At 35.6% G+C, this 21,421-nt stretch overlaps 1 protein-coding gene across 1 annotated transcript in view; it reads right to left on the reverse strand.

Moving 5' to 3' along the window:
• Positions 1-1,032: 1,032 nt before the first annotated feature.
• The window catches only part of LOC148946026 (uncharacterized), an 83,230-nt gene continuing 62,841 nt past the window's right edge, over positions 1,033-21,421 (reverse strand). Inside the window, exons 5-6 of the mRNA XM_089097793.1 lie at positions 10,984-11,794; positions 1,033-1,235 (exon numbers count right to left, since the gene is read on the reverse strand). Coding sequence (XP_088953919.1) covers positions 1,122-1,235; positions 10,984-11,794 — 925 coding nt within the window. The 3' untranslated portion in view covers positions 1,033-1,121. The remainder of the gene's footprint in view (positions 1,236-10,983; positions 11,795-21,421) is intronic.

Consider the following 21,421-nt stretch of genomic DNA (forward strand, 5'->3'; position numbering starts at 1 on the left):
GACCTATTTCACAACTTTTTTTGAAAATGAGTTATTGTTCGATTCTCTATTGATTCTTTATTGATTTGGTGCATTTGGACAAAAGTAAAATCACCAAATGATGGTGACCGGTCATGGTTGTGACAAAAGATGTTTCAATACTTCTAGCTTACAAACTCTTTGACTACTTTGGGTATATACAACCTTCGGTGTCAACCTAGTAATGAGCGATACAGTCCTTGGAGACCAACATATAATAAATGTACAAAGAAAAACCGATAAATCATGTAAATTATGTCCATTATATTGAAAAAAGTGTCAGAGGTACAGATGTGGGATGCAATGCAGGCTGATGAACATTGGAGATACAGCGAAAGCAGGGTTACCACATGGACATTATCCTTGTCATAATAAGACTTTCGGAGACTTTTGATTTTATTCTTAGATTAAAGTTCAGATTAAAAAAATAAAGAAAATGTTAGAATAAGAAAGGTCAAGAAAGACAATATTTTTTCATCATGTTTTATATTGTTTTTTTATACGACAATTTTTCTTTATAGGACCTAAATCATGATTCTTAAGCAAAGTCGTGTACATATATGTGTTTCATCTTTGGGCATATTTTCACTGTTCAAGACCTCCCCTCCCCTTTTTCAGACAAAATTCTTAATACATTTGCTCTTCGAGACTACTAGACAGATTTGAATCTGTCATAGAGCTACTACATCATATTTTTTTTCTTGTATTTATTAAGAATTCTAGTTTGAATGCGTCATGACCTTTATGCCTGCATACTAAAAAAGGGCTGATTAGGGCACGATTTCTCGTTCCTAAGAGCAAGCAGATCCAAATCTCCTCTCTACTGAAAAAAAAAATTAGACAACGCTAAAGTATACAGATCGACACACTGGGCCAAAAAACATAATCTTTTCTCTGATCAACACCCTTCGATATATATATAAAAAAAAAACATCATTTAACCTCCTTTTCGCTCAAATATTGACTGTGACATCAATGATAATACTGCATGAACTGAAGAGAAATCAATTAATTAATGATAAACTATAATAGATTAATACAAAATTTTGTAACCAAAATATAATGGTAAAATATAAAAAAGAAACCTTTCATAAACTCAGAGACTATCTTTTAGCTCTTGATTTCTTGAACTTGCTTACTCGTCTTTGCGAAGAAATGGCTATTTCTTGTCTTTCCACTTCTTGGCCACTTCTTTCTATCACATGCTCACTTACTGCCTAAAAGCATAAAGAACTATTTAAAAAGTGAATAAAAACATATTTAATACATAAAATAGATCTAAAAAAAGTACCTAAAAATTAGATATCAATGCAAACCGTTTCCTTTTACCTGTAAAACAACTTAAAAATGCTGAATAAACTGAATGTTGATATAATCCCATGTAAACCCTGCTCTTTATTCTGCCCTGTACCCAAAATACAGTAAAATCAATTTTTTTTTCAAAAACTTTTATGAAGAAAACAGTTTTCCAACAGAGAAATTTCTTAGCTTTTCATTGTCTTGTCTAAAACCTCGGAAGACTATGATTTTCTCAACAGTTTGATGCACAAACTTTTAATTTTGTACCGATTTTAATTTCCATTCATTTTTTGCAAGGATTTTATTTTCCATGCTATTTTGTAAGAATAAATTAACAAACACGTCAAATGTTCTCCTTGTTTCATTTATTTTCTTTTATCATCGTGCATCATCATCGTCTTTGGGTTGTAAATTTTTTTAGACAAAAGTCATCAGAATTTACTGAGCTATCAACTATTCGTTGGTTTATCTAAGCGAGGGAAGAAGCACATACCACCTCTCAGAATAATTCAAAAACTTCCCCAAACTGAAAAAAACTTTGAACCTACACCCTATATCAGAGCAGATACTGTCATATCATCTATTCAATTTTATTCAGTTTCCTATTGTTTTGAAAAGCAGGACTTGTCCCCGATATTAGAGCCCAATGGGTACTGACCAGGTACCAAGCACTGTATAAAGATAATTAACAGTAAGTTCACTGCAGACAATTTCTGGCTCTTCATTCTCGGTGCGTACAATCAGCTCCTCCCACATGCTCTTTCATTAGCGGGTTACTAATGTTAGTATGTGTCAGCGGTCCAATTACCCTGGACCACGTATTTTGGCAGAAACTTTCTCAAAATGCCTTTGAAACCAACTCGAGACTTCGAAACCTACTTGTAATTCCTAAAAATATCAAATAATAACATTGCACTACTAATAACCGATTTTCATATAGGTATTGAAATATATTACTCTAAAATTGGTTTCTGTAAAATTTAGTGTTCCAACGTTGAAGCCAAGTTTCGCGTTCAAGAGAAATCTGACTTGTCTACCCGTGAAAAGATCTAATGTCGCTTATGTTTTTACGTTCTCTGGAGCACTTGCACCTCGGTCCGGATTTCTATAATGGGTGAGATAGATCATACTGTCTATTATTTATATACTGTGGTACCAAGGGACCAAGTTTGGTATGACTCATTTCCCACTATGTCTCAAAAAACAAAAGGCAAAAAAATGACTTAGCTTTTTATACAAACAAGATGAATAGTGAATAAAATATTTGCTTACCACATTACCGCCGAACACTTTTGATCTCAAATTCTCCAGCTCTGATGGAAAACCCCCCATCACCTCTGTACTACAGTAACTGATAATTGACTGAACAAGTGATCAAATTTGAAGTTTATATCCACTGTTATCACCTATCTATTTCTTACTAAAGCGGTTCTAATACTACTTATTTTAATTCGTGGAAATTTCCTAAACTCATTTTTTTTTTCTTATCAACGCTAGCCTTAAAATATTGAGTATTTCTTTTTGAGTATATGAATATCCTGAACATTTGTTTTAAGCGTTGACAAAATCTCGTAGAAACCAACCATATCTTATCCCCGGTTACATTGGAACAACAGAGTTCTCAGCCTTTCTTTGCTTCTCAATCATCCCTAAAATACTGAACACTAAGCGATTTCTGGCAGATGATTAATTTACGCGGTAAAAACATAGCAAAAATTTACTAGGCCTCAAACACACTCACATATAACGAGGCACTGATATACTTTATCCCGTTCTCATGTATCAGAATGAACATTGTGAAAATTCACATACAATTCACAAATAAATTCACATAATTTTGATTTTTGTTATTATTATTTTTTTTTTTTTGCTTATTATGAATTTAGGTTAGTTAATGTCATAAAGTTCTCATGACACAAAATTGAGGGGAAAGCTCATTACTATCCCATATTGTTTTGTCAAGTTTAACTATATTGTACACAGACCTATCAAAGAATGTTTACGCTTGATGTACCAAGGACATTAAAATGAAAACATTGCTTCCCCCTGGCTCCATCTTCAGTCTATTCATACCTGAAAACTGGGATTTTTTACAATTTTATTTTGGTTTTTATATGCCTATAACTATTATTTTTGCTATGTAAATATTGTCCATTGTTGCCACAAATGAATCCGGAAAGAGGCTTACAGAAACTTCTTTTGTTTACAAACATGCCCTATAAACGTTTGTAACAACCAATTTATCTGCAGCTAATCAGCGAGTAATACAACATCAATAGGATGAAACACCCATTCTGTTTGGTCGGGTTGTTGAGCAAACATAGGCTAATGGGAATATATAAAAATTAAGTACTGAAAGTGAAATTTTTAAAACCGAAGAAATTAAAGATTCGATTTATAAGGCAATAGTTAAGTAAAGGGATAAATATAACAGAATAGAATACCCTAAACTGCTTTTATGAAAAGATAATTTTTGTAGGTAAGTCGTCTAACTAATTATTCAAATCTTGAGTGATTCTGATAATATCCTTAATATACATAGCTTAGATTCCTGGCTGTGTTTGTCTTTTGCTATAGCAATCATGAAAGTTACACTTCCAAAGCAACATGATGATATATTCTTTTCGATTATTTTCTGTTGATTTTTCACACACGTTCCTTATTTTTAAACCTGGCGCTCACGAGTGCGAAAAACTGAGTTAAAAATTTAAGATCTTTTTCATTAAAAACTGAATTCTCAGTTTACCGTAATTTTTTAAGAAGTATATGGCTGTGGAAGTTTCCACTTAACCAATTTGAAGAATTAGATTTCATTTTTGGTGTCCTTAGTACTTTCATCTTTCGTCAGACAGGCTATCCGGGCCATCCCTGATAGCTAACATGTTCATACTGGTTGAGTCCTCACAGCGTTCCTAAGATCTTTATACCCCTCACACACTCTTTTGAAGGAAATTCAATCCTTAGCATAAAATTGTGTCATGAATCAATGCACTTTACTAAGAATTTCATCAAAATTTACTCAAACCTGATTTTGTTTACATAACCGCGCGCAATGTATATTCGATTTTTAGACCTTTTGGTTGATTCAGAACATTCAGAATAAGCATGGGCACTGTTTCTGTTTTCTGTTTATGTTTTTATAATAGCTATTTCGTCCTGTTTCTGTTTTTTTTCTACCTGTTTTTCATCTGTTTCCGATTTTATTTAAGTGATACGAAAATGAGATATTTGAGAATTTTGAACTTACATAATGGTGTTTTAATTCATAATTTGAAAATTTGAAGAGGCGTGGTTACGCCTCACACAATTTTTAGAAATGGAGCATAAGTAAAATGATGGAACTCGGTGTGTCAAACATATCAAATACTGCTGCTAGATTGTTTCAGCTAGGCAGAATTAGGGACTATGAGTCAGATGAGAGTAGGTATTAGTGCGCTAAGCTTAAATACTAATGACTTTGAGCTGACTGCGTAATTTTATGCTGAAAAATATTTTGTTTTCGAGATGTCTCAAATAACTAGTATGCATTTCCGGGAAGTTCGAGGAGATGCTGTATAAACACATAAGTGCATTTTTGGAACGACAAAATGGAAGAAAATAACCATAAAGAAAAAAAAATTATGGCGATATTTTTGTGCACAGACAATTTTTTGCCCCATCATTAGAAAAACTACTTCTGTTGCGGAAAAAATGCTGCAATAGTACTAGGTTTTCTCAAAAGTGTTACCGCCAGAGAAAAGCACTACCTACGGCAAGTGGCAATCCTGACGAGAAGTTAATGAGAGACTTAAAGGTTAATGTTTTCATTTTGGAAACCCATTCATTTTATGGACCCAAACCAAGAGATCTTTCTCGAGCTGCCAAAAACCACTCTAAAGCCTTTTAGCGTACTACTACTAGTGTATCGAGCGAACATACATTTTTGATTGCAGATTTTTCGTGCGGAGGCAGTATGCCCATACAATGTCCAAACAAGGGGAAAGCACAATTTTTGAGTGATAAGCTTTTGGGCTTAAACAACTGATGTTATAACTAACTTTATAATAATAAGCCAAAACCTATCATTTAGTTTTTTTTTCATTAACGTTTAAGTGTTCAAAAAACAGTTGTTTAAACAGCCGTGTTTTGAACAAAAACAGCTGTTTTCTGTTTTTTTGTTGACCTGTTCTGTTTCTTTTCTGTTTCTTTCAAGCCCTGTTTTTGTCTGTTTCTTCAGCAAAATAGAACAGTGCCCATGCTTAATTCAGACTCTATTTTTCCCTTTGGACTTTACCTAAAGAGCAAAGACCACAGCATACCCTATTTTCACTATGTTTTCAGAAATCAACCTTTCTAAAAAAAAACAATTTTTTTTTTAGAGAGAGAGAGAGAGAGAGAAAGGCGGCTATTCCCCAAATGGCATTCCTGTGTTATGGGCAAATGATGAAATAATAATAAAAATTTATAGCTAGGCTTCTTATAAAAAAGAATGGACAAAATAAGAAACATATTAATGACATTCTTCTGAATTTGCTATTAATTACAACATTGCATATAAGGAGCATTCATAATCTGAATCTTAAAACTTGACTTTGAATCAAGAATACCATACTTTATAACTCAGTATCTTGTTATCAGAATTTAGTCATTCAAACATTGCTAATTCAAATCTCGATTGTTCCTTCAGACTTGCCACACAAAGGCAAGTGCAATAAGATGGATGATGGAGAGAATAAAGACCCCCCCCCCCCAGAAAAAGAAAATGGAGGTATAATCCCCCATAGCACCATCTTTGTTGCCACCTGTGTATCTGTTCCTTCTGAATAAGTGAAGTGACATAGTTGCCAAATACACATAGTTGCCAGATTTAGACGGTGTATTTTGTTACAATAACAGATCACATTGATTCAGCCGTTTTTCACGCATTTTCGGCGATATAATTCGGGCTACATTTTTCGGAGATAGCCTGTGAAGAAGTGAGCAACAACGAACATTCAAGAGGTCGCACAGTACTAGAGGGATTTTTTATCCTTAAACTGCTGGGACAAGGTGATTCGTGTGTTGCACTTCCCACGGGTCTTATCTACCGCTAAATCATTAAAGCTTGTAACGCCGGTGTTGCCAAATTGAACTGAAGGTTTGCTGATAAAATCTTTGCCAAAATAAATAACATAAATATGGTAGAACTCTGCCCACGTTGCAAGAAAAATGTAACAAGAGCTCAAGGAGGAATTCAGTACCGAGACTCAAGGAGGAATTCAGTGCCTAAAATGGCTCCACTTTGGTTGCGCCGCAGGCCTTGCGTATAATAAGGAAGCTGCTGACAAACTCCGAGGACAATGGGAATGCTATAGTTGCATATCTTCTAGCAACGACCAATATAAAGCAACTCCTCCATCAAAAGCATAAAATACTAGAGGAACTCCGAGAGAAGAATCCACCCAAAGCCAAGGTCCCTCGGTAAGCCAGCCTACGAAGTCCAAAGAGATTTCTTTGAGCACTAGTTTCCCAGATAACAACACAGAATGCAGTTACTGTCACAAAGATGTCGACATTGCCACCTCTTTCCTCTGCTTTTTCTGCGACGAGTGGGAGCATGCCTCTTGTCGAGGTATAAATGCCGATCTCGTGCTGGTCATGAAGAGAGAAGACAACGAGCGTCTCCTGTTTAAAGACGAATGCCTCTCCTGTTGCAAGCGAAAAGTAGCACTTCTACAGCTTCAAGTGCGACAGCTAACAGAAGCTCAACCTCACAGACCTCATGAGGCAACACCTTCAAATCATAGTGAGAAACCCTCACCTCACGACATCCAGCCGACAATAAATGCGATTATTCAAGTAGAAGTAGAAAAGGAACTAAGAGAACAGAAAAAGATGAATTTTGTAGTCATGGGGCTACCTGAATCTACTGCTGTCAATGACACTACACAGGTTGTCAAATTGACTCAAGAAAACGAGCTCGGGGCAAATATCACTGAAGGGGAGATACTAGAAACTGCCCGGATTGGAAGACCAAAAGAAGATGGTAGTCCACGCACTTTGTTAGTTAAGCTAAAAAATCCACAAGAGCTTAAGATGAAAAGGCAAACAATCCTGAGGACAGCTCCAAATCTAAGAAAATTATCAAATGAAGAATATCGTACCAAAGTATATATAGACCCAGATCTCACGCCCATGCAGAGACAAATGCTCGCCGTGAACTGACAACAGAAGAGGAATGCCTGCACCCAGTGCGATCGTCAAATGGAGATCAAATGGAGGAATTGGAGGCGAGGTAAAGACTCCAACAAAGAGCAACGGCAAATATGGAGTAGAAGAAACAAAGCCCAACAAATGCCACCATCCTTCAAGCCTAACAAAAAAGCTACTAAAGTAAAAACACAAATATACTATATTTAAATGCTGATTCACTACCAAACAAATTATCAGAATTAAAACTAGAAATTGCAGCAAAGAACCCAGACATAGTAGCAGTAGTCGAAGCTAAGCCTAAACACTGTCGATATCTCCCAACTTTACCAGAGTTGGCCATCAACGGCTACAAAAGCCACACCTTGAACATAGACCAAGAAGAAGGTCGGGGAATTATTTGCTATGTCTTAGACAATTTATCAGCCCAGAAAGTATCATCAACAACAAATGACAGGAAATTATTTGGCTTCAGATATCAAACACAAACCAAGCAACTCTAAATTTGGCTATAGTATACAAAAGTCCAAATAGCACAACCGTGAATGACCAAGTACTCTTTAAAGATATTCACGCTATATGTCAAAGATTAACAGAACCAACTCTCATCATTGGAGATTTCAATTACCCTTACATAGATTGGGACCTTCCACACCTCCTAGAGCATAGCGGGTCACCCTCACAGAGGAAATTTCTGAAGGTAGTGAACGATAGTTACCTAGAACAGCTTATTAAAAAACCAACAAGAATCCGAGGAAGCGACAAGCCAACACTACTGGACCTAGTCCTATGCAGTAATACAGAACTAATAAAAGAACTTACTATAGGTCCTCCCGTTGGAAAATCGGACCACGCTACGGTGATTACAATACCATGCGAACGGAGCTAGAAGTTTTTAACTGGACTGAAATACTAAACAACACATATCTAGTAGATAGCATGTACATAAAGTTTGCATCCGTAATCACAGAACACACAAAGAATTATGTACCAATAGTCAATATATTTAAACGACCGCCTCTAAAACGAGAGATCCTTGACCTAATAAAAACCAAGCGGCAAGCCTGGGAGACGCTCAAGCAGACTGATAACGAAAGTAATCGTAGAAATTATAGATAAATCGCCAACAAAGTGAGGAAAGTCACTAGACAAGAAGCAAGCGAAAAGGAGAGGAAAGTAGCCAAAAACTCAAAGATCAACCCCAAGGCGTTTTGGAACTTCGTGAATTCAAAACGTAAAGAACAGCCGGTTATTCCCGATCTTAGAAACCCAGCAACAAATTTAACAATCAGTGACCCAATAGCTAAAGCCAACCTACTAAATCAGCAGTTTTCCACAGTTTTCGCAACAGAGAGCGACAAAGATGAAAGTCAAGAGGAATGTCAGCATGCTAGTCACAGGCAAATTTGAAGAAATAGAACTGACAATACAAATGGTCTACAAAAAAACAAAAAATCTAAAAACCTTACAAATCAGAAGGTCCAGATGACCTACATCCTAGAGTACCATACTCAAAGAGCTGACACAAGAAATTGCAGCGCCATTGCACTACATTTTTGTCAAGTAGCTACAAACAGGGAACCTGCCTGATAAATGGAAGCAAGCAACAGTGATACCCCTCTTTAAAAAAGGATGCAAATCAGATCCAAGTAGCTACAGACCTATCAGTTTAACCTGCATCATATGCAAAATACTAGAATCTTTACTCCGCGATAATATTTTACAGTACCTACTCGAAAGAAGCCTCATTTCACCCGCATAGTTTGAATTTCTCAAGAAAAGATCAGCAGAAAGCCAGCTACTTGTCGCTACAAACGCCTGGAGAAAAAATATGGATAGTGCGATGCAGGTAGATATTTTATGCTTAGATCTCAGAAAAGCCTTTGATAAAGTCTTACAAAGTCAACTTCTTCAAAAACTACAGTCTATCGGTGTTGGTGATACTATTCTAAAGTGGGTTCTCAACTTCCTGAAAGGAAGATCTCCGCGAGTGAGACTGGAGGGATATCTTAGCAGCAATGAGACAAAAGTCACAAGTGGAGTAGTTCAAGGTAGTATTCTGGGGCCTTTAGTATTCAATATGTACATAAATGATCTCCCAAATAACATTGATTCAGAGATACTGCTTTGTGTAAATGACAGGAAAATCTTTCGCGCAATAACAAGCTTTGAAGATACAGAAATACTCCAGCACCACTTAAACAAAATAGCACAATGGATAATAAAATGGAGCATGGAAGTGAATACAGAAAAAAAGTTGTCATGTTCGGCTAGGCCCAAAACATATTTCTCGGCACTACTGCTTTGAAGGACAACAGATACCTATACAAGAAGAAGCGCGAGACTTGGGAGATACAATAGACAGTGACAGTATTTTCACCAAGCACTACCATTCAATCACCTCTAAGTCATCACAAGTCTTGGTAATTATTCGAAGAAATTTCTCTCTTACTGACTCAACACTGTTTTCTACACTCTTCAAATCGTTAGTGAGACCAATGATCGAATACAGCCATACAACAACCACACAATTTTTCCAAAAAGAGAGCAATGCAATAGAAAAAATCCATAGGAAGTCTACTGAATTTGTTCCATCGCTTAAAGCCTTTTCATGCCAAGAGCGTTTGAAAAATATTATCGCTCCCAAGTCTCTCACACTGATTTTTGAGAAGAGATCTTATTGAAGTATATGAAATATGCAACAGATACTACGACAACATCCCTCCAGAAGAGATAATAACATTCAAGAATAATAACCTGAGAGGTCACGAGTTTAAGCTAACCGAAGAACATTTCAGAAGAGATGTTGGTAGATGGGCATTCAGCAACCGCATTGTCTCCGAGTGGAACACACTACCATCAGACACTGTCAACTCAGATTCAGGCAATGCATTTAAGAAAAAGATTGACAATCATTATAGTGAAAGAGCATTTGATTATTTAAATTTTTGTAGGTAGAGGCGCAAGCCTGTTTTCGCAATATATTATTATTAAAAGGCTCGGATGCAGATTTTTAGCCAGGAATGATTCATGAACGGGGTGCCTCGCTTTGCTTGGTGGCAACGACACTGAGCTCTCAAAAATGAATGAGCCAACGATTCGATGACAAGTAGTTGGGCCTTTGGCACTCGTTCACAAATGGATGGGCCAACGATACGATAACAAGAAGTCGGACCTTTGGAACTCTAAATGAGCTGTCACTTCGCTTGGGCACGGACTCCCACCTCCGGTTCACTAAAATTGGACTATTGCTTTGCTTACAAAGTCGATGCCGTCTAGCATGAACCTAAAAGGAATGTGAACCCAGGTCTCCGAATCGAACCCAGCCATGTTATTTGAGCCTAAAAGGAAGAACATGCAGTGAGAGTGTTAAAGTCATTCCAAGTCGAGTGTTCTTTTCTTATTTTCAATGAAGAATCTATAATTTTTAATAGTCTATCACCATGCTGAAAATTCCGACATTAGTTCTTCAAGCAAATCGAGGAATAAACTACTTACCATTCCAGTGGTATTTTCATTGCTAAGGACTTGCTCAGCTAAATCTTCTATTTCCATTCTCGCTTCAAGATCGATATCTTCACCTTTTTCCAGCGAAGGTTCTAATTCTACTGTTCTATCCTGCTCCCTTGCTTTCAATGAGGTATGCGGCCTGTCTTCAAACAGCTTATAGATGTCACTAGGAGATGAGATCACATTGCTTAGAACCGGTTTTTCGAAAGGTACAACACTTGGAGTGAAAGATCCTACCTGAGTCTGAATTGAAACGTCACTTGTTGATATCAACTTCACTTCATTTAACTCAGAGCTCCATCTTACACTTTTCTTTGCTGGTCGTCTATGTTCAACACCACCCTCTTTCAAATTCTCTTCTTTCAGCACATGAGAATTTTCAGATGTTGAAGCTTGAAAGGTTGCTGATTTTAATATTTTACCCTTCTCAAACTGGGGTGCGCTATTCATTAGTTCACGAGATAAATTTAAATCAGCTGAAGTTGATACTTTTTCTTGGTCAGTGTCTCCTATTAAAGGTTTTTCAACCAAATGAGGGACTCCATGATCAATATGGCACTCCACCTCAGTCAATTCTTCTTTTTCTAAGTCTTCGATTTTCTTGTCTTCACTTATCTTAACATGCTTTGACAGTCCATCGAGTAGATTATCAGGTTCAAGCTGCTCGATCCCAGGCCTTTGACCGGTCTCAATAGTTGACGAATTTGGAAGTTCTATAGCATCAGTTTTCCCATCTCTCGGATAGTACAGCAAACCAGGCTCTTCATCTTCATCAGTGGCAGAATCACTCGATTCATCTCTAAAAAGAACGAATTTTTAGAAAAAAAATACTACATGAAAACAAATCGTTGGCTAATACAATTTTCAAAGCTAAGTAGTGGATCGGGAAATGAACTTAAATTATTATATTATAGGCATCGTATTTGACAGTAAATTCCGGCAAATATTTTTTTTAAAGAGAGCCAAAAGGCATCGTACTTGACAGTAAAATGTGGCAAATATTTTCCTTAAAAAGAGAGGCAAAAGGCATCGTACTTGACAGTAAATTGTGGCAAATATTTTCCTTAAAAAGAGAGGCAAAAGGCATCGTACTTGACAGTAAATTGTGGCAAATATTTTCCTTACAAAGAGAGGCAAAAGGCATCGTACTTGACAGTAAATTGTGGCCAATATTTTCCATAAAGAGAGGCAAAAGGCATCGTACTTGACAGTAAATTGTACTAATAGTACTTGACAGTAAACTGAGGCAAATGTTTTCCTTAATAAGGGAGGCAAAAGGCACCGTTACTTGACAGTAAATTGTGGAAAATATTTTCATTAAAAAAGCAGGCAAAAGGCATCGTTACTTGACAGTAAATTGTGGAAAATATTTTCCTTAAAAAAGGAGGCAAAAGGCATCGTACTTGACAGTAAATTGCGGAAAATGTTTTCCTTAAAAAAGGAGGCAAAAGGCATTGTACTTGACAGTAAATTGAGGCAAATATTTTCCTTAATAAGGGAGGCAAAAGGTATCACACTTGACTTTAAATTCCGGCAAATATTTTCCTTAAAAAGAGAGGCAAAAGGCATCGGTACTTGACAGTAAATTGTGGAAAATATTTTTCTTAAAAAAGGAGGCAAAAGGCATCGTTATGTGACAGTAAATTGTGGAAAATATTTTCTTTAAAAAAAGAGGCAAAAGGCATCGTACTTGACAGTAAACTGAGGCAAATGTTTTCCTTAATAAGGGAGGCAAAAGGCATCATTACTTGACAGTAAATTGTGGAAAATATTTTCCTTAAAAAAAGAGGCAAAAGGCATCGTACTTGACAGTAAATTGTGGAAAACGTTTTCCTTAAAAAAGGAGGCAAAAGGCATCGTACTTGACAGTAAATTGTGGCAAATCTTTTCTTTATAAAGGGAGACAAAAGGCATCACACTTGAAAGTAAATTCCGTCGAATATTTTCCTTAAAAGGAGAGGCAAAAGGCATCGGTACTTGACAGTAAATTGTGGAAAATACTTTCCTTAAAAAAGGAGGCAAAAGGCATCGTTATGTGACAGTAAATTGTGGAAAATATTTTCCTTAAAAAAGGAGGCAAAAGTCATCGTACTTGACAGTAAATTGTGGAAAATGTTTTCCTTAAAAAAGGAGGCAAAAGGCATCGTACTTGAAAGTAAATTCCGGCAAATATTTTCCTTAAAAAACGAGGTAAAAGGCATCGGTACTTGACAGTAAATTGTGGAAAATATTTTCCTTAAAAAAGGAGGCAAAAGTCATCGTACTTGACAGTAAATTGTGGAAAATGTTTTCCTTAAAAAAGGAGGCAAAAGGCATCGTACTTGAAAGTAAATTCCGGCAAATATTTTCCTTAAAAAACGAGGTAAAAGGCATCGGTACTTGACAGTAAATTGTGGAAAATGTTTTCCTTAAAAAAGGAAGCAAAAGTCATCGTACTTGACAGTAAATTGTTGAAAATATTTTCATTAAAAAAGGAGGCAAAAGTCATCGTACTTGACAGTAAATTGTGGAAAATGTTTTCCTTAAAAAAGGAGGCAAAAGGCATCGTACTTGAAAGTAAATTCCGGCAAATATTTTCCTTAAAAAACGAGGTAAAAGGCATCGGTACTTGACAGTAAATTGTGAAAAATGTTTTCCTTAAAAAAGGAAGCAAAAGGCATCGTACTTGACAGTAAATTGTGGCAAATCTTTTCTTTATAAATGGAGACAAAAGGCATCACACTTGACAGTAAATTCCGGCATACAGTTTCCTTAAAAAGAGAGGCAAAAGGCATCAGTACTTGACAGTAAATTGTGGCAAATATTTTCCTTAAAAAGAGAGACAAAAGCCATCGTACTTGACAGTAAATTGTGAGAATGTTTTCCTTAAACAAGGAGGCAAAAGGCATCGTATTTGACAGTAAATTGTGGAAAATGTTTTCCTTAAAAAAGGAGGCAAAAGGCATCGTACTTGAAAGTAAATTCCGGCAAATATTTTCCTTAAAAAAGGAGGCAAAAGTCATCGTACTTGACAGTAAATTGTGGAAAATATTTTCCTTAAAAAAGGAGGCAAAAGTCATCGTACTTGACAGTAAATTGTGGAAAATGTTTTCCTTAAAAAAGGAGGCAAAAGGCATCGTACTTGAAAGTAAATTCCTGCAAATATTTTCCTTAAAAAACGAGGTAAAATGCATCGGTACTTGACAGTAAATTGTGTAAAATGTTTTCCTTAAAAAAGGAAGCAAAAGGCATCGTACTTGACAGTAAATTGTTGCAAATGTTTTCTTTATAAAGGGAGACAAAAGGCATCACACTTGACAGTAAATTCCGGCACATAGTGTCCTTAAAAAGAGAGGCAAAAGGCATCAGTACTTGACAGTAAATTGTGGAAAATATTTTCCTTAAAAAGAGAGACAAAAGCCATCGTACTTGACAGTAAATTGTGAGAATGTTTTCCTTAAACAAGGAGGCAAAAGGCATCGTATTTGACAGTAAATTGTGGAAAATGTTTTCCTTAAAAAAGGAGGCAAAAGGCATCGTACTTGACAGTAAATCCCGGCAAATATTTTCCTTAAAAAAAGAGGCAAAAGGCATCGGTACTTGACAGTAAATTGTGGAAAATACTTTCCTTAAAAAAGGAGGCAAAAGGCATCGTTATGTGACAGTAAATTGTGGAAAATATTTTCCTTAAAAAAGGAGGCAAAAGTCATCGTACTTGACAGTAAATTGTGGAAAATGTTTTCCTTAAAAAAGGAGGCAAAAGGCATCGTACTTGAAAGTAAATTCCGGCAAATATTTTCCTTAAAAAAAGACGTAAAAGGCATCGTTACTTGACAGTAAATTGTGGAAAATATTTTCATTAAAAAAGGAGTCAAAAGTCATCGTACTTGACAGTAAATTGTGGAAAATGTTTTCCTTAAAAAAGGAGGCAAAAGGCATCGTACTTGAAAGTAAATTCCGGCAAATATTTTCCTTAAAAAACGAGGTAAAAGGCATCGGTACTTGACAGTAAATTGTGAAAAATTTTTTCCTTAAAAAAGGAAGCAAAAGTCATCGTACTTGACAGTAAATTGTGGAAAATATTTTCCTTAAAAAAGGAGGCAAAAGTCATCGTACTTGACAGTAAATTGTGGAAAATGTTTTCCTTAAAAAAGGAGGCAAAAGGCATCGTACTTGAAAGTAAATTCAGGCAAATATTTTCCTTAAAAAACGATGTAAAAGGCATCGGTACTTGACAGTAAATTGTGAAAAAAGTTTTCCTTAAAAATGGAAGCAAAAGGCATCGTACTTGACAGTAAATTGTGGCAAATCTTTTCTTTATAAAGGGAGACAAAAGGCATCACACTTGACAGTAAATTCCGGCATACAGTTTCCTTAAAAAGAGAGGCAAAAGGCATCAGTACTTGACAGTAAATTGTGGCAAATATTTTCCTTAAAAAGAGAGACAAAAGCCATCGTACTTGACAGTAAATTGTGAGAATGTTTTCCTTAAACAAGGAGGCAAAAGGCATCGTATTTGACAGTAAATTGTGGAAAATGTTTTCCTTAAAAAAGGAGGCAAAAGGCATCGTACTTGAAAGTAAATTCCGGCAAATATTTTCCTTAAAAAAGGAGGAAAAAGTCATCGTACTTGACAGTAAATTGTGGAAAATATTTTCCTTAAAAAAGGAGGCAAAAGTCAGCGTACTTGACAGTAAATTGTGGAAAATGTTTTCCTTAAAAAAGGAGGCAAAAGGCATCGTACTTGAAAGTAAATTCAGGCAAATATTTTCCTTAAAAAACGATGTAAAAGGCATCGGTACTTGACAGTAAATTGTGAAAAATGTTTTCCTTAAAAAAGGAAGCAAAAGGCATCGTACTTGACAGTAAATTGTGGCAAATATTTTCCTTATAAAGGGAGACAAAAGGCATCACACTTGACAGTAAATTCAGGCATATAGTTTCCTTAAAAAGAGAGGCAAAAGGCATCAGTACTTGACAGTAAATTGTGGCAAATATTTTCCTTAAAAAGAGAGACAAAAGCCATCGTACTTGACAGTAAATTGTGAGAATGTTTTCCTTAAACAAGGAGGCAAAAGGCATCGTATTTGACAGTAAATTGTGGAAAATGTTTTCCTTAAAAAAGGAGGCAAAAGGCATCGTACTTGACAGTAAATCCCGGCAAATATTTTCCTTAAAAAACGAGGCAAAAGGCATCGGTACTTGACAGTAAATTGTGGAAAATATTTTCCTTAAAAAAGGTGGTAAAAGTCATCGTACTTGACAGTAAATTGTGGAAAATATTTTCCTTAAAAAAGGAGGCAAAAGGCATCGTACTTGACAGTAAATTGTGGCAAATCTTTTCTTTATAAAGGGAGACAAAAGGCATCACACTTGACAGTAAATTCCGGCATATAGTTTCCTTACAAAGAGAGGCAAAAGGCATCAGTACTTGACAGTAAATTGTGGCAAATATTTTCCTTAAAAAGAGGCAAAAGGCATCGGTACTTGCCAGTAAATTGTGGAAAATATTTTCCTTAAAAAAGGAGGCAAAAGGCATCGTATTTGACAGTAAACTGAGGCAAATGTTTTCCTTAATAAGGGAGGCAAAAGGCATCGTTACTTGACAGTAAATTGGGGAAAATATTTTCCTTATAAAAGGAGGCAAAAGGCATCGTACTTGACAGTAAATTGTGGCAAATCTTTTCTTTATAAAGGGAGACAAAAGGCATCACACTTGAAAGTAAATACCGGCAAATATTTTCCTTAAAAAGAGAGGCAAAAGGCATCGGTACTTGATAGTAAATTGTGGAAAATATGTTCCTTAAAAAAGGAGGCAAAAGGCATCGTACTTGACAGTAAATTGTGGCAAATCTTTTCTTTATAAAGGGAGACAAAAGGCATCACACTGGACAGTAAATTCCGGCAAATATTTTCCTTAAAAAGAGAGGCAAAAGGCATCGGTACTTGACAGTAAATTGTGGCAAATATTTTCCTTAAAAAGAGAGGCAAAAGTCATCGTACTTGACACTAAATTGTGGAAAATATTTTCCTTAAAAAAGGAGGCAAAAGGCATCGTACTTGACAGTAAATTGTGGGAAATGTTTTCCTTAAAAAAGGAGGCAAAAGGCATCGTACTTGACAGTAAATTGTGGCAAATCTTTTCTTTATAAAGGGAGACAAAAGGCATCACACTTGACAGTAAATTCCGGCAAATGTTTTCCTTTATAAGGGAGGCAAAAGGCATCGTTACTTGACAGTAAATTCTGGCAAATATTTTCCTTAAAAAGAGAGGCAAAAGGCATCGGTACTTGACAGTAAATTGTGGAAAATATGTTCCTTAAAAAAGGAGGCAAAAGGCATCGTTACTTGACAGTAAATTGTGGAAAATATTTTCCTTAAAAAAGGCGGCAAAAGGCATCGTACTTGACAGTAAATTGTGGAAAATGTTTTCCTTAAAAAAGAAGGCAAAAGGCATCGGTACTTGACAGTAAATTTTACTTTAATATTTTCCTTAAGTTTTCCTTTATAATGGAGGCAAAAGGCATCGTTACTTGACAGTAAATTGTGGAAAATATTTTCCTTAAAAAAGGAGGCAAAAGGCATCGTACTTGACAGTAAATTGTGGAAAATATTTTCTTTATAAAGTGAGACAAAAGGCATCACACTTGAAAGTAAATTCTGGCAAATATTTTCCTTAAAAAGAGAGGCAAAAGGCATAGGTACATGACAGTAAATTGTGGAAAATATTTTCCTTAAAATAGGCGGCAAAAGGCATCGTACTTGACAGTAAATTGTGGAAAATGTTTTCCTTAAAAAAGAAGGCAAAAGGCATCGGTACTTGACAGTAAATTGTGGAAATATTTTCTTTAGAAAAGGAGGCAAAAGGAATCGTACTTGACAGTAAATTGTGGCAAATCTTTTCTTTATAAAGGGAGACAAAAGGCATCACACTTGACAGTAAATTCCGGCAAATATTTTCCTTAAAAAGAGAGGCAAAAGGCATCGGTACTTGACAGTAAATTGTGGCAAATATTTTCCTTGAAAAGAGAGGCAAAATCCATCGTACTGGACAGTAAATTGTGCAAAATGTTTTCCTTAAAAAAGGAGGCAAAAGGCATCGTACTTGACAGTAAATTGTGGCAAATCTTTTCTTTATAAAGGGAGACAAAAGACATCACACTTGACAGTAAATTCCGGAAAATATTTTCCTTAAAAAGAGAGGCATAACGCATCGGTACTTGCCAGTAAATTGTGGAAAATATTTTCCTTAAAAAAGGAGGCAAAAGGAGTCGTTACTTGACAGTAAATTGAGGAAAATATTTTCCCTAAAAAAGGAGGCAAAAGGCATCGTACTTGACAGTAAATTGAGGCAAATGTTTTACTTAATAAGGGAGGCAAAACGCATCGTTACTTGACAGTAAATTGTGGCAAAGATTTTCCTTAAAAAGAGAGGCAAAAGACGTCGTTACTTGACAGTAAATTGAGGAAAATATTTTCCTTAAAAAAGGAGGCAAAAGGCATCGGTACTTGACAGTAAATTGAGGCAAATGTTTTCCTTAATAAGGGAGGCAAAAGGTATCACACTTGACTGTAAATTCCTGCAAATATTTTACTTAAAAAGAGAGGCAAAAGGCATCGGTACTTGACAGTAAATTGTGGAAAATTTTTTCCTTTTAAAAGGAGACAAAAGGCATCGTACTTGACAGTAAACTGAGGCAAATATTTTCCTTAATAAGGGAGGCAAAAGGCATCGTTACTTGACAGTAAATTGTGGAAAATATTTTCCTTAAAAAAGTAGGCAAAAGGCATCGTACTTGACAGTAAATTGTGCAAAATGTTTTCCTTAAAAAAGGAGGCAAAAGGAATCGTACTTGACAGTAAATTGTGGCAAATCTTTTCTTTATAAAGGGAGACAAAAGGCATCACACTTGACAGTAAACTCCGGCAAATATTTTCCTTAAAAACAGAGGCAAAAGGCATCGGTACTTGACACTAAATTGTGGAAAATATTTTCCTTAAAAAAGGAGGCAAAAGGCATCGTACTTGACAGTAAATTGTGGGAAATGTTTTCCTTAAAAAAGGAGGCAAAAGGCATCGTACTTGACAGTAAATTGTGGCATATCTTTTCTATATAAAGTGAGACAAAAGTCATCACACTTGACAGTAAATTCCGGCAAATGTTTTCCTTTATAAGGGAGGCAAAAGGCATCGTTACTTGACAGTAAATTGTGGAAAATATTTTCCTTAAAAAAGGAGGCAAAAGGCATCGTACTTGACAGTAAATTCTGGCAAATATTTTCCTTAAAAAGAGAGGCAAAAGGCATCGGTACTTGAGAGTAAATTGTGGAAAATATTTTCCTTAAAAAAGGAGGCAAAAGGCATCGTTACTTGACAGTAAATTGTTGAAAATATTTTCCTTAAAAAAGGAGGCAAAAGGCATCGTACTTGACAGTAAATTGTGGAAAATATTTTCTTTATAAAGGGAGACAAAAGGCATCACACTTGAAAGTAAATTCTGGCAAATATTTTCATTAAAAAGAGAGGCAAAAGGCATCGGTACTTGACAGTAAATTGTGGAAAATATTTTCCTTAAAATAGGCGGCAAAAGGCATCGTACTTGACAGTAAATTGTGGAAAATGTTTTCCTTAAAAAAGAAGGCAAAAGGCATCGGTACTTGACAGTAAATTGTGGAAATATTTTCTTTAGAAAAGGAGGCAAAAGGAATCGTACTTGACAGTAAATTGTGGCAAATCTTTTCTTTATAAAGGGAGACAAAAGGCATCACACTTGACAGTAAATTCCGGCAAATATTTTCCTTAAAAAGAGAGGCAAAAGGCATCGGTACTTGACAGTAAATTGTGGCAAATATTTTCCTTGAAAAGAGGGGCAAAATCCATCGTACTGGACAGTAAATTGTGCAAAATGTTTTCCTTAAAAAAGGAGGCGAAAGGCATCGTACTTGACAGTAAATTGTGGCAAATCTTTTCTTTATAAAGGGAGACAAAAGACATCACACTTGACAGTAAATTCCGGAAAATATTTTCCTTAAAAAGAGAGGCATAACGCATCGGTACTTGCCAGTAAATTGTGGAAAATATTTTCCTTAAAAAAGGAGGCAAAAGGAGTCGTTACTTGACAGTAAATTGAGGAAAATATTTTACCTAAAAAAGGAGGCAAAAGGCATCGTACATGACAGTAAAATGAGGCAAATATTTTCCTTAATAAGGGAGGCAAAACGCATCGTTACTTGACAGTAAATTGTGGCAAAGATTTTCCTTAAAAAGAGAGGCAAAAGAAGTCGTTACTTGACAGTAAATTGAGGAAAATATTTTCCTTAAAAAAGGAGGCAAAAGGCATCGTACTTGACAGTAAATTGAGGCAAATGTTTTCCTTAATAAGGGAGGCAAAAGGAATCACACTTGACTGTAAATTCCGGCAAATATTTTACTTAAAAAGAGAGGCAAAAGGCATCGGTACTTGACAGTAAATTGTGGAAAATTTTTTCCTTTTAAAAGGAGACAAAAGGCATCGTACTTGACAGTAAACTGAGGCAAATATTTTCCTTAATAAGGGAGGCAAAAGGCATCGTTACTTGACAGTAAATTGTGGAAAATATTTTCCTTAAAAAAGAAGGCAAAAGGCATCGTACTTGACAGTAAATTGTGCAAAATGTTTTCCTTAAAAAAGGAGGCAAAAGTAATCGTACTTGACAGTAAATTGTGGCAAATCTTTTCTTTATAAAGGGAGACAAAAGGCATCACACTTGACAGAAAATTCCGGCAAGTATATTCCTTAAAAACAGAGGCAAAAGGCATCGGTACTTGACAGTAAATTGTGGAAAATATTTTCCTTAAAAAAGTAGGCAAAAGGCATCGTACTTGACAGTAAATTGTGGGAAATATTTTCCTTAAAAAAGGAGGCAAAAGGCATCGTACTTGACAGTAAATTGTGGCATATCTTTTCTATATAAAGGGAGACAAAAGGCATCACACTTGACAGTAAATTCCGGCAAATGTTTTCCTTTATAAGGGAGGCAAAAGGCATCGTTACTTGACAGTAAATTGTGGAAAATATTTTCCTTAAAAAAGGAGGCAAAAGGCATCGTACTTGACAGTAAATTCCGGCAAATATTTTCCTTAAAAAGAGAGGCAAAAGGCATCGGTACTTGACAGTAAATTGTGGAAAATATGTTCCTTAAAAAAGGAGGCAAAAGGCATCGTTAATTTACAGTAAATTGTTGAAAATATTTTCCTTAAAAAAGGAGGCAAAAGGCATCGTACTTGACAGTAAATTGTGGAAAATGTTTTCCTTAAAAAAGAAGGCAAAAGGCATCGGTACTTGACAGTAAATTTTCCTTTATTATTTTCATTAAGTTTTCCTTTATAAGGGAGGCAAAAGGCATCGTTACTTGACAGTAAATTGTGGAAAATATTTTCCTTAAAAAAGGAGGCAAAAGGCATCGTA

This window comes from Artemia sp. Qi Xiang Cuo, chromosome 12, assembly GCF_049724085.1.
Source record: "Artemia sp. Qi Xiang Cuo chromosome 12, ASM4972408v1, whole genome shotgun sequence".
NCBI lineage: Eukaryota > Metazoa > Arthropoda > Branchiopoda > Anostraca > Artemiidae > Artemia > Artemia sp. Qi Xiang Cuo.